This window comes from Molossus molossus, unplaced genomic scaffold (genome assembly GCF_014108415.1).
Source record: "Molossus molossus isolate mMolMol1 unplaced genomic scaffold, mMolMol1.p scaffold_m16_p_15, whole genome shotgun sequence".
NCBI classification, from domain to species: Eukaryota; Metazoa; Chordata; class Mammalia; order Chiroptera; family Molossidae; genus Molossus; species Molossus molossus.
The window spans coordinates 200,036-212,246 of record NW_023425350.1 but is presented as its reverse complement, the minus strand read 5'-3'; the positions used below and the strand labels follow the sequence as shown (position 1 = coordinate 212,246).

At 49.1% G+C, this 12,211-nt stretch overlaps 1 protein-coding gene across 1 annotated transcript in view; it reads left to right on the top strand.

Annotated features, from left to right (window-relative positions):
- The window catches only part of SH3YL1 (SH3 and SYLF domain containing 1), a 30,338-nt gene that overhangs the window by 4,503 nt on the left and 13,624 nt on the right, over positions 1-12,211 (top strand). Inside the window, exons 2-5 of the mRNA XM_036263070.1 lie at positions 6,074-6,184; positions 8,028-8,141; positions 9,535-9,599; positions 11,460-11,572. Of these exons, the coding sequence (XP_036118963.1) occupies positions 6,074-6,184; positions 8,028-8,141; positions 9,535-9,599; positions 11,460-11,572 (403 nt within the window). The remainder of the gene's footprint in view (positions 1-6,073; positions 6,185-8,027; positions 8,142-9,534; positions 9,600-11,459; positions 11,573-12,211) is intronic.

Sequence of the window (12,211 nt, the reverse complement as noted above, 5' to 3'; positions counted from 1 at the left end):
ATAGACAGATAGACAGACATATTAGCCACGACACAGAATAAATATGATGGGAAAACTTTGAGGGATGTGAGCAGTGAGTAAAATGATCCGAGATATTACGTAGATGGAGTAAGAGTCATTTGGAGAAATGACCACAGATCCAAGACCGGGAACCGAGGAGCCAGGGAGGAGGTGCTGGCGCAAGAACTGGTGTCCTTGAGGCCAGGCCGGGGGCTGGGGACCAGGCGACGTCATCGGATTCTGAGTGCGTGTTGAAGGGTCTTGTTCGGAGAGGGTGGGTTGTTGGTGGGTTGGCGCAGGGCAGGGGGCACAGGGTCCCGCTGGCCCGGGTTTGGAGCCCGAGCTCCCAGATGGAGGAGAACTGTGGGGCGGAAGCTGGGGAACAGGTTGGGGAGGAGGCAGGACATCGCAGGCAGTGTTTGAATGTCTTTCATGAGATGCTTACTTGATACTCGGGTCGAGCAGGTAATTGATAGTGTGAGTCTGAGACTGAGGGGAAGGGTCAAGAGTGGATGAAACGTGGAGAATTATCAGATGTAAGCAGGGCTTGGAGTCACAGGCCCTGTGGTCTGAGTGTGGAGGAGAGAGCCTGGGGAGGACGAGAGCACCCCGAAAGGAGGCCAGGAGGGGCCGCGCTGCCTTCACTCCGCCTGGGGCAGCCCGAGCGGCATCTTTAACAAAGTGTGGCTGCTGGCCCTCCCTCGCCCCTCAGACCGGACCAGGGCAGGGGTGTCCCTGCGCCTCAGGCCGCTGCTTGCTTTGTGTGGGCGGCAGTGGAGAGCCCTGCCCAGTGGCCCCGGGAAGGCTAACCCTGAGCCCGTGGCAGTGGGGCCATCCCCGAGGACCCTGTCGTCCCCCACCAATGCCCAGCAGTGGTCGGCCTGCCCAGATTCCAGTTATGTGAAGGGCTGTGTGGACCAGTGTCATGTAGAAGCGGCATTTGAAATGGGTCTTGAAGAATATTTCAGAAGGTCAGAGGTTGACCAGTTTTTTCCTAAAGGGCCAGACAGGACGTGTATTGGGCTGTGTGGGCCATGAGGCGAAACTGAGGCCGTACGCAGACACTTACACAGCCAGAGGGACACAGACTCTGTATGCTCGATATTGATGGAAACTGAAATGTGATCACTGAGAACTTTGGGGGACACATGTCCACTGAGGGGAGAATGGGGTTCTCGTCCTGGGGGAGCATTCGGCAGCGCGAGGTTGAAAGTCCTCGGCATGAAATCAGGGCGTAGCTGTGCCGCTGTTGCTGCTGAGCCAGGTCTGATCTGACCTGTGCGTCCTTGAAAATGTGATTTCACACAAAATCTTCTTCTTCTTCTGACTTCATGTTTTCCCCCATCCAACACTTAAAGACGGTTCTTACCGCCCAAGCCCCGGACAGGTGCTGGCTGGGTTTGGCTGTCGGCTGCTAACCCACCTCAGCTCCCGAGGTCCCTTGAAGGTGAGCCCTGGGGTGGCCCAGAGCTCCTCACGGTTACTGCTCCGACGCGGACAGTGCTGCCCGACCGGCGGGAGGACAGGCATCTACATACATTTCGTCACAGTTTTTACTACACAGAGGTGGCCAAGAGTGGGTTTGCAGCTGTTCATATGTACAGTACAATAAATAATAATACAAGAGCCCGACCGGTGTGACTTGGTGGTTGAGCATTGACCCTGCACCAAGAGGTCACCGATTTGATTCCCGATCAGGGCACATGCCCAGGTTGTGGGCCCGATCCCCAGTGGGGGGCATGCAGGAGGCGGCCAATCCATGTTCTGTCTCATCTATGTTTCTAGCTCTTCTTCCTTCCTCTCTCTAACATCAATAAAGAAAGAAAAATTTTTTAAAAATAATAATACAAGCATAAACTCTGTTTTGCGTACTCACAGCTGTAAACCTACTTTTGCCCACCCTGTATATGTACATGTGAATATTATTTTGTTACTTTTGTTGTAGAGGTGGTGTTTTTGACTGAATGCTGTGGATTATTCCATAAATTGCGTTGTATATTTTTAAAGTATCAGAGTCTCACTTCACACCCTAGACCAGTGTGACGTGGAAGTGGGTCAACTCTCTCATGTAAAATACAAGCTCTGAAAGAAAATATAGCTGTGCTTATTTCCAGTTAAGGCCTTTAGTCACAGTAACAGAGAGAAAGGTGACAGTGAGGTGAGCCCAGAGAGATGCTGCCAGATTGTAGCGCTGTAATTAGGAGTCTACACAAGTTGCAACGGTGTAATTAAGAGTCCACACAAGTTGTAATGATGTAATTAAGAGTCTAGCGAAGGTGCCACCAGGAAAACTGGCAGAGAACATGAACAGAAAAACGCACAACAGGAAAAGTAGACAAACAGAAGCACAACGTGCTGGTTTCGGGGTGAACTCAGACAGATCTGCCGTCCTGTCCTGGCCACGGATAGCACCTGTCCAGCCACAGAGGACGTTTTTCTGATTATACTCAGTGGCTCTGAACTTCTACAAGGCTGTTTAGTAATGTAACGAAAACCTAAAAAGTGATTCTGTCTCAAGATATTCACCATCCAACAGCCGCACCGGTGGCAGCTGGACAGGGGAGCTGTCCTCTCGCTGAGCAGACGGAATTGCTGGCTGTTTGTAGGAGGGACGCTTTTTCCTTCGATGTAGGTCAGCTTATACTTTCCTCTTTATGTTCACGACGTGCTTATGCCATAGTGTCTGGTCACTTAAAAATATAGAAAACACTTTTTCATACTTGGGCCTTTTGCACTATGAATTTGACAAGTCATTCCCCAATAACTTCTCATTCACGGTTTGACTTTAAATCATCGATTAATTTGGAGTTTATCCTTATGTAACATGCAGTTGTGGGCGAATGTTTATTGCTGTGTTTTTTCCACCACAAAGACCACTATTTATTGTGCAATAGAGCTTTTGACCTTGGTTTGAGGTCTAACTTTATCATTATTGAATTATTTTATACAGTATAGTTGGTCAAGTTCTGAATTTTCTATTTTGTGAAGTAGGTTTTTCCGTGTATATTTGCGCGTATGTTTATCGAGGCCCTTGTAGCACGTCACAGCTGGTTCTCAGGATGCTTCTCTCACGTATTGTTTCCCCGCTTGGCTTACTCACATACTTTCTATATGAAATGGAGAATTACTTTATTTAGTTAAGACTCTGAAAGACTTAGAAGATGATTTTTTTTTTTTTTTTGGTATGTGCCCCTAGCGGGAACCGAACCCAGGACTCTGGTCCGCAGGCCAATGCTCCAACCACTGAGCCAAACCGGCCAGGGCTAGAAGATGAATTTGATTTCATTAAAACAAAAAGTAGAAAGACCATCATATGAAAATTCAAAAGACAAATGGCAAACGGAAAATGAATGTTTGTAACTCAGTGTAGAATAAAGGTTCATGCCTTTAATGTACAAATTAATAAGAAACAGAGAAATGCCCCCATAAATGGACAAGAAATGTGAAAAAGATTTTACAGAATTGGACAGCTATTCAACATGTAGATTAAAAGTACACTGAGAATTTCACAACAGAAACGGGTTCCGGAATTGCCATTTGTTGTAAACAGCTAAAAACTAGGCAAAATAAAAGGAGTGTATGTTCTCACATGTTGGACAGCAGCAGGTGGGGGGCAGGGAGGAGGGGCTCAGGGCAGTGGCCTTGCTGGTGGGAGAGACCAGTGAGTCGGAGGCCTGGGCACACGCGATAGCAGAGCAGGCTTGGAGAGTGGAGTTCCGGCGGGAAAGAGCTCAGGAGGGCCCTCGAGTCCTTGGCTGAAGAGGAAGCATTTTGGTGGGGGAGATGGGGGCGACGGGATTAGGGAGCGTTTCAAAGGCAGGGCCAGTTCACTGCCAGGAAGCTGTGAGGGGGACACCTGTGAGCCGGGGGTGGGGGTGGGGGTGGGGTGGGGTGGGGGGTGCGGCGCTGGGAGTCAGCAGTTGCCACCAGCTGAGGTGGACAGAGCCCCTTCAACCCGAGGACGCCCAGGAGAGACCCGGAAGAATCACACCCCAACTGCAGGGCAGCCGAGAGCTAAAGCCCGCTGTACACACCGGAACGTGGGCAGCTAGTGCGCTGTCGACACAGAAAGGGAGCAAGTGGGGGCCCTGGCCAGGCGCTCAGCTGGGTCAGTCGTGCTCCTGATACACGAAGGTTGCAGGTTCGATCCCTGGTCAGGGCACATACAAGAATCAACCGATGGCCCGGCCGGTGTGGCTCAGTGGTTGAGAGTTGACCCTGCACCAAGAGATCCAGTTCGATTCCTGGTCAGGGCACGTGCCCAGGTTGTGGGCCCGATCCCCAGTGGGGGACATGCAGGAGGCGGCCAAGTGATGTTCTCTCTCATCGATGTTTCTATCTCTCCCTCTCCCTTCCTCTCTCTGTAAAATTAATAAAAAGGGAAAAAAATTTTAAAAAAAGAATCAACCAATGAGGCATAACCAAGTGTAACAAAATCGACGTTTCTCTCTCTCTCTTTCTCTCCCTCTCTCTATTGTCAATAAATACAAATGAAAGGGAGCAAATGAAGCCAGACCTCTAATTAAGCCAGATTAACGAGGAAGCTAGGTCCCCCGGAAGTCCCGGGGGGCGGCGGCATTCTCTGCCGACAGATGCCAGTTCCCAGGAGAGAGGAAGGGCCGGCTCTCCCATCTCCCCAGGGGACAACCTGCTGCTCCCCGGATTCGGAAGGGGGGGGCAGTAAAGGAGACATTCCTCTGCTGAGCCCTGTGCAGTGGCAGCCTAGACGGGGACCGTGAGGGGAGCTGTCCTTCGGGGGAAAGGAAGAGGTTGGCGAGGGCGGGGCCCAGCACAGCCTTGTCCGCACGTGGGTGCAGCCCAGAGGCTGGGTGTCGTCCACAGTGGGGTGGAGCTGAGCACTGGCTGTGATGAGGCAGCAGGCACTTGGGGACAGTCCTTTGGTTCTGCTCCAATCAACCTGCACTGCACCTCAACCCCTCCACGCATGGGTCCCCGAAACGCTCTCCTTGCGAACCCGGGGAAGAATCTGTTTCCACCGGTGACAGAGGCCTGACTCACAGCCTGCTCGCAGCTTCCAGCGACCACCCCGTTCCCCAGAAGTGGGCAGAAACGGGAAAACCAGTCCGAGGCTAGGAGGGGCTCCGTCGGAAGCACCCTGGAAGAACCGAGACGAGGCGATGATCAGACAGGTCACGATGTGCTCGGGTTTAAAGAACAGCGTGAGCGTGACGAGCACGGAAGGGGAGTGGAAACAGCCCAGGGAAGCTTCGTGCCAGAAACAGTCCTGAAGGTGACACACTGACCGGACGGTCTGAGCAGCAGATTTACGTCGAACCTCTTGTTTCTTGGCTCTCCTGGGCCTGTCTGGTGCCAGGGAATGACCTCTGTCCACAGAGTCTCCTACAGTCGTGTCGCCTCGCTGTCTTTAGAGTCCGTGATTCATCACGTCCGTGCGACTTCCCCGAGTGCGTGCGTTAAACGTGGGTCCTCTCCGCCTCATCCGTCTCTGTTAGTGGGGTTGTTAGCTCAGCTAGAAGAACGTAGAACGGGGCGAAGCCCCCACACAAGCAATACCTGAATGCAACGTGCGGCACAGATGTCTCTGTGGTTACCTGGATGGTCCCTCAGTTCCCGAGTCTCCCGGAATCTTACTAATGAGGAAAATCTGTACAGGCAGGTCAAACATTTTTGACAAAAATAGCCAACTCTATTAAATTTTAAATTATCTGTTATAGACAGATATAGACTACAGCTTTTTAAAATTCTTCATCTTTTAATGTTTGTATTGGCATTGAAGTGAATTAAGAATTTCAGGGACAACATACGTAATTGGGAGATTGGACCAGATTGTATTTAAAATCCTTTAGAATTCCGTGATCTTATAATTTCTGAGATGCTTAGGGTTTCCCAGTCTCGGAATGAGCTTAATTCACTAGGAAAATGGAGATGACAGTTAATAATTGTGGATTTCCAGTTTATTTTCTTTGTCTAGTACGGCATGATTTGTCAATGGTTAATTGAGTTATGAGAAACATTAAATTACAATACATTTCTGCCTTCTATGTAGTAAGTTTTTTTTCATTAAAATCTTTTTTTTTTTTTTATGTTTTAGTGAATAACCCTATACCTTCCAATTTGAAATCGGAAGCAAAAAAAGCTGCTAAAATTCTAAGAGAATTCACAGAAATAACTTCCAGAAATGGACCTGATAAGATCATTCCTGGTAGGTAAATAAAACACGCACTGTTCATGTCTAAGTCTGCTTTGTTCCTAACTTACGTTTTATGGTCCTGACTTCAGGCCGCAAGCCCTCGGCCCACCTTCTCCGCTGGCTGGCCGTCCAGTGGTTCTGGGCAGCCTCCCGCCAGGGCTCCCTCCCTGCCTCACCTGCCTCACCTGCCTCACCTGCCTCACCTGCCTCACCTGCCTCACCTGCCTCACCTGCCAGGGGCCCTGCGCACCTGTGGGCTCCGCTGCCCTCGCTCGTCGGCCGCGTCCTCCCTGTCCGAGGGCTTTGCCAGCTCATCTTGCAAACGCACTAACTGATCTCAAGAAATTTCATTTTTTGTATTTTCTTTTTCTAGCTAATTACAGTTCACAGTGGTTTAGGAGGACATGAATCAAAACTTTTCAGCACAGGCGCACCTCAGTATTCCTGGGTCATAAACTCCCCCAAACCGGCGGAATCTGACCCTCCCGCGAGCCAGTGTGGCCAGGGTGCGGACTGTTTGCCAGGGGATCCCTGCGCGGTCAGGCCTGTGCGTGAGACCTGGTGTGCCCTGAGCCTGGGGGTGGGGTGGGGGCACACCAGTTATTTCCACAGGGTGTTGCATAGAGTCCTCACCTCTCGTGAAAAAGATGCGTCTACAAACCCGCCTGGGCCATGTTGCCGACGGATTCCCCTCTGAGTTAATCAGTGCCTAATTCTGACCCTGCATTAAAGAAACCAGTTCCATCTCCTAAGCCAAATTTTCTGACGTTGTTAAACAGAACATTAAATGTCAAAATGTTTTTAATTTGTTTTCATAATACTAGTAACATTAATTATTGTTTTGCTCCAGCCACCTTAAGAAAACAGGTGGCAGGAGCTCCTGGGAAACGCAGAACCCCGTTTCCCGCGCTCCTGCTCCCGGTGGCCTGTGCCCAGGTGGGAGGGCACCCCGTCGGGGGGAAGGCCTTCACCCAAGAGAATCCTGGAGCCGGTACTCTGAAGCATGACGTATGTTCTTGTGAAACATACGCTTTCGCTCAGTCTCCCTTTCTAAACAGCAGCGTACCGGGTACGAAAGCTTCCGCGAGACTGGAATGTGAGATGCTGAGGAAACTCCGGCCAGTGGTGGTGGAAAGTACCTGCCGATGCGGAGGACAGCTGTCAGCCTTGTCAATACATTGCAGCCTTTGAAATACAGAACGGAGGGACACTTGGTGGACTGCCCTCTGGGAGCCGGCTTTACCTTCTAACCTTGCCTAGTTGTGAACAGCTGTACAGATGTTCTGCACAGTGAGTGCATGCTCCCGAGAGTTACCTCCGAGAGTACGCTAACGTCAATCTCCGAGTGATGTGTACAGCTTTGTCAGAAATGTAGTTTTTCTAGGGACACGCACAGAACCTTTTCTGTGTATTTGAGGACAGTGTCCGGTTTGACTACATATTTAACTGGGGATTTGGCCCTCAGCCTGGGCATGTGCCCTGACCGGGAATCGAACTGGCCACCTCTTGGTGCACGGGTCAGTGCTCACCCACTGAGCCACAAAGGCTGGGCAAAGTTTGTTCTTAATACAAAGAAATCTCAGCTTCTTTGAAAATACTAACTTATTTTTTAAATTTTGAATTATGTTCCAAATTAATTGAAATGTCCAAATTACTTGTCCGGCTACCAGACATCAGTGAAACCTCAGCCAGAGATACCTCAGGGTTGTTTGCAGAAACAAAATAAAGTGGAGCTGGGCGCCAGGACCCCCCCGTCTGTCCTGTAACTAAGTTTCACTCCTGGCTAAATGCGCCAGGGGCTCCTCCTGAGAGCAGCCTCCACGGCACCTGCCGACCTGTCGTCTTTGCTTTGCAGCTCACGTCATCGCCAAAGCCAAGGGCCTCGCGGTTCTGTCTGTGATCAAAGCTGGGTTTCTGGTGACTGCTCGAGGGGGCAGCGGGATCGTGTTGGCCCGTCTTCCGGATGGAAGTAAGTGACGTTTCTTCTCGGGGCGGAGAGAACCCTGATCTTCATTGTTGTTTCACAGGGAGCGTGACAGGGTTCCCACGCCCCAGACTGCCCTCCTCAGGGCTCCCCGGCTGTTCCCGGGGGTCCAGCTGCCCAGGGCCCAGAGCTGCTCAGCTCTCCTCTGACAGTGTCAGGCGAGATCCCGGTAGACCTGGCTTTGCCCTGCATACGCTGGCGGTTCTCGCAGGGAGCAAATATTAAACATGACAACATTTGCATTCTGCTGTTACATGAGTTCTCATTCCTCAACTTGGTGGCACACAGTTTTCTCTTGTTTTATAAGAAAACGAGAGCCTGTGGGCTTCTCTGCTGCTCCCGTGGGAAGACCTTTCAAGAGCATCCCCTGAGCAGAATCCTAGCAAGACCAGTATCATTCGGTCTCACTTTCTGTGATGAAATCTCACACTTGACTTTTCAGAGATGAAATCAAAGTATATTTTCCTTGAATGACAAGAACCGGCATTTACAGTGACGTTTAAAGTACATGCAGGTGTGTCACGACCAACCAAGACGCTTTTATACCAACTTTGCTGTTCAGCCATATCAGTGAGCACATTTTTGTGTAAACAGTTATTTTTAGTGCAGATTTCGTTCTGGATAGACTCGCTATTTAGTGTCTGGATTGCTCGCAGCAAGCAAAGTTCAATTTAAAAGCTAACAGGCATTTCAAGAAATTACTCCATGTGAACCGTTCCACCCCGTCACCCAACCGAAGTGGAATTGCTGTTCTTAGTTTCAGGACTATTGTATGCTTATTTCTTCTGATACAGAAACAGGTTAAACAACTCTAGGGAAAAACACATTAATTTTGTTGGGTGCTTAGTTTCCAAATGTAAAGAAATGTATATTACTAGAATTTTAATCATCTTGAACGTTTAGCCTATTTCTTGTGCTTCTACCGGACATGAAGGGTATCGGTTTGCCCTTGTGAATGTAAAATAGAAGCAATGTGGTGTTGTGTTTCCTTTAGGAGTGATTGTGATAAACTTTCTATCCCTTGGCTCTCATATCTGCGATATGCTTCTAACTAAAGACTAGAATTACTGCTCAGTTATTTCGTAAAACATAAAATGTTGATTGTTACGTATGTTTAGTTGGTGAGAATTCAATAGTTTGGCATTAGGCATGTTTATTGAGAAAGATTAGACAACATGGATTTTGAGTCTAAGAGACTCACATTGAATATCTAATATTTTTCAAATATTTTAACTTAAAAGTTATATATTAAGAACTTTTTTAGAGAGGGAAATGCCAAAATCATATTATTTTAAAAAGAAACAGTATCCATTCTCATTTTAGCATTTTATTACGGGAGGGGGTTCAGTGTTGGAGTGACGTGTGTTTTTTCTGTTAGAATGGTCCGCACCTTCAGCCATCGGGATAGCGGGGCTCGGCGGAGGATTCGAGATCGGAATCGAGGTAAGTGGCAGATGTTATGCACACAATCAAGAAATCTCTAACAGCGACTGAAACCAGACACGTGAACGTGAGATTTCTCTTCATCCTCATGTTACCACCTGTGGAAACGGTTCCCTTCTATTCTCTTGATGAATCTCTACCTAAAACGATCAAATGTTCCCGTTTTTCTTCCCTTTCTTTCATTTAGAGCACAGTTTTTTTCATTTGTCATGTTTCATGTCCAGCATATCTGTAGAACAGATTCGTCTCGGATCTGGTGGACTATATGTAATTGATAATTTATGGCTTACTTATTGGGCTCAGACAGTGAGTGGGCGTAAGCTGCTGGACAGTGCCTGGGCATTTGTGGCAAAACCCAGTTTTGTTACACTTGACACAGATTATTTCCAGTCCTTTAAATAAAGCTTGGCAACCCTGCTCCTAATAGTTCAGGCTCCTGTGACTGGACTGGAAACCACTCCAGGTGCGCTGGCTTGTCTTCCACACGGCATGACATTTCGGCAGCTGCTTTTCTGCTGCGTGATTATAAGTCAGCTCTCCCGACATCTCGGTCCCTTTTCTTCTTGAATTCCAGCCCCCCTGCCACGGCCTCCATTCCCGCGTTCCCGCGGCCTTGTGAGAGGAGGGGTCTCGCGGACGTCACTTGACGTCTTGACTCAGTGCCGCAGGACTGTTGTAACGAGGGGACACGTTTCAGTGTAGCTCAACACGACTGCCTTTTTGTTGCATATTCCACCAAATCACAGCCTTCAGAAATGTCGCCCTCTGTGGAAACCGAGTTTTCATCACCTCCCACCCACCTCCTGGCCGAGCCGGTGGTGCTGCCCCGAGGCTCCTCGGGCCGGGTCCCAGCCAGTTTCCACGCCCCTCGGACTCAGCTCGGAGCTGGGGGCCTGTCTCAAATAGCACTTATTTCAGAAATGAGGAGAGGCTCTGGCTGGGTAGCTCGGTCGGTTAGAGCATAGTCCCAATACACAAGGTTGTGGGTTCTATCCCTGGTCATAGCAGATACAAGCATCAACCAGTGATTGCATAGGTGTGTGGAACAACAAACTGAGATTTCTCTCTCTCGAGTCAATAAATATATATATTTTTTTAAATGATGAGAGACTAAGTAATAATGGTGTAGGTAAATTTAACATAGTCAAGACTAAACATGGGTGTCCCCTGGTGATTCTTTGGAAACTGGATTCCGGGCCACAGGGCACATTAATCGCCTTGAAAAACAAGTACAGATGCATGTAGTCCTACCACGCAGTCACGAAGCAGAGACTTAAAGTAAACCTTTTATAGAACATGCACTTGGCCACCTGTCCAAGCAGTCGGTCCGGAGGCTGAGCGGCCGGTGCCGCCCGGTCCAGCTGGCTGCCCCGTGTGTGCTCACGCCCACCTGGAGGCCAGGGCAGCCTTCCCTGGGGCTCCCTAAGGAAGGAACCAGCACGGGAATGTGCGGGCTACTGAGAGGAGGCGCTGGGGCTGAGACCGGTGTCTGTACCCAGGGGCCGCCCTGCCTCGCGGGGTGGGTTGTGTTGGTTTTCAATGCCCACCCTGGGCCACCCGGCAGCAGTGAGTTTAGAAGACAAACGCGTTCCCGTGTCCACGCACCTGAGCGCTCTCCTGCCGGGCTCTGCGGGAGGCACAGTGCTTGAACCTCACAGCACGAGAGGGTTGGCTGCTACCATCTGTGGAAACGAAATTCCATCCTCCGCTCAGGATGAAAACGCGGCTTTCGTATTCTTCTCTGTCTGCGTTGAAACGCTTGCTGCAGCATATATACTATATTGGAGTTTTAATCCGCATGTGTTTTAAATAACATTTAAACAGAATTATTTTTTAAAAAAATGGGTGTCTGCATTTCAGGTGTCGGATTTGGTGATTATTCTGAACTACGACAGAGCAGTAGAAGCTTTTGCAAAAGGAGGCAACCTGACCCTTGGCGGGAACCTCACTGTGGCCGTCGGGCCCCTGGGCAGGTGGGTCCTGAGGACGTCGGGTAGAAACGTTCACAACTCTGGGCATGAAGAGGAAACAAATTCAAGTGAAACAAAGCTCTGGTTCCTGAATCTCACAGGAGGTTTGGGATGCTTACAAATGAGGAATTTGCAAAACACAGCCAGTGTGATAAAATGAGAAAATTTGCACATGCAAGAAGAAACTAGGTGTTTCTGAAATTCCAGCCATTGTATCTTCTGGAATTGAAAACAAAATTTACATTAAGCCTGGAAGGAGACAAAACAAGTTAAATTGAATTAACTGGTAAAGGGCAGCATTGATCCGCAAAGAAAAGCCTTTTTTTCCTAACTAAATTATGGAAAATCAAAATGGAAGTGTTTTACTTGAGTGTCTTTAAGACACAGTGGATTCTCCCTCCCTATTAATGAAGTACTAATCTGTGTTCATTGAGCACTGTAGAAACATTGGAAACCCAGACTGTATAGAAGTTACATAGAAAAATCATCTAAAACAATGTCTAAGTCCATGAAAGTGCTCAGTGTAAAGAATCCATGGTCTTTGGGACTCGGGGTGTATTTCCTGTGCTGGGAAGGGAAGCAGGTGAGAGAGGGCAGCTTCCACGCGGGCCGTGCAGCAGCCTCGGGTCATCCCTCCCTCAG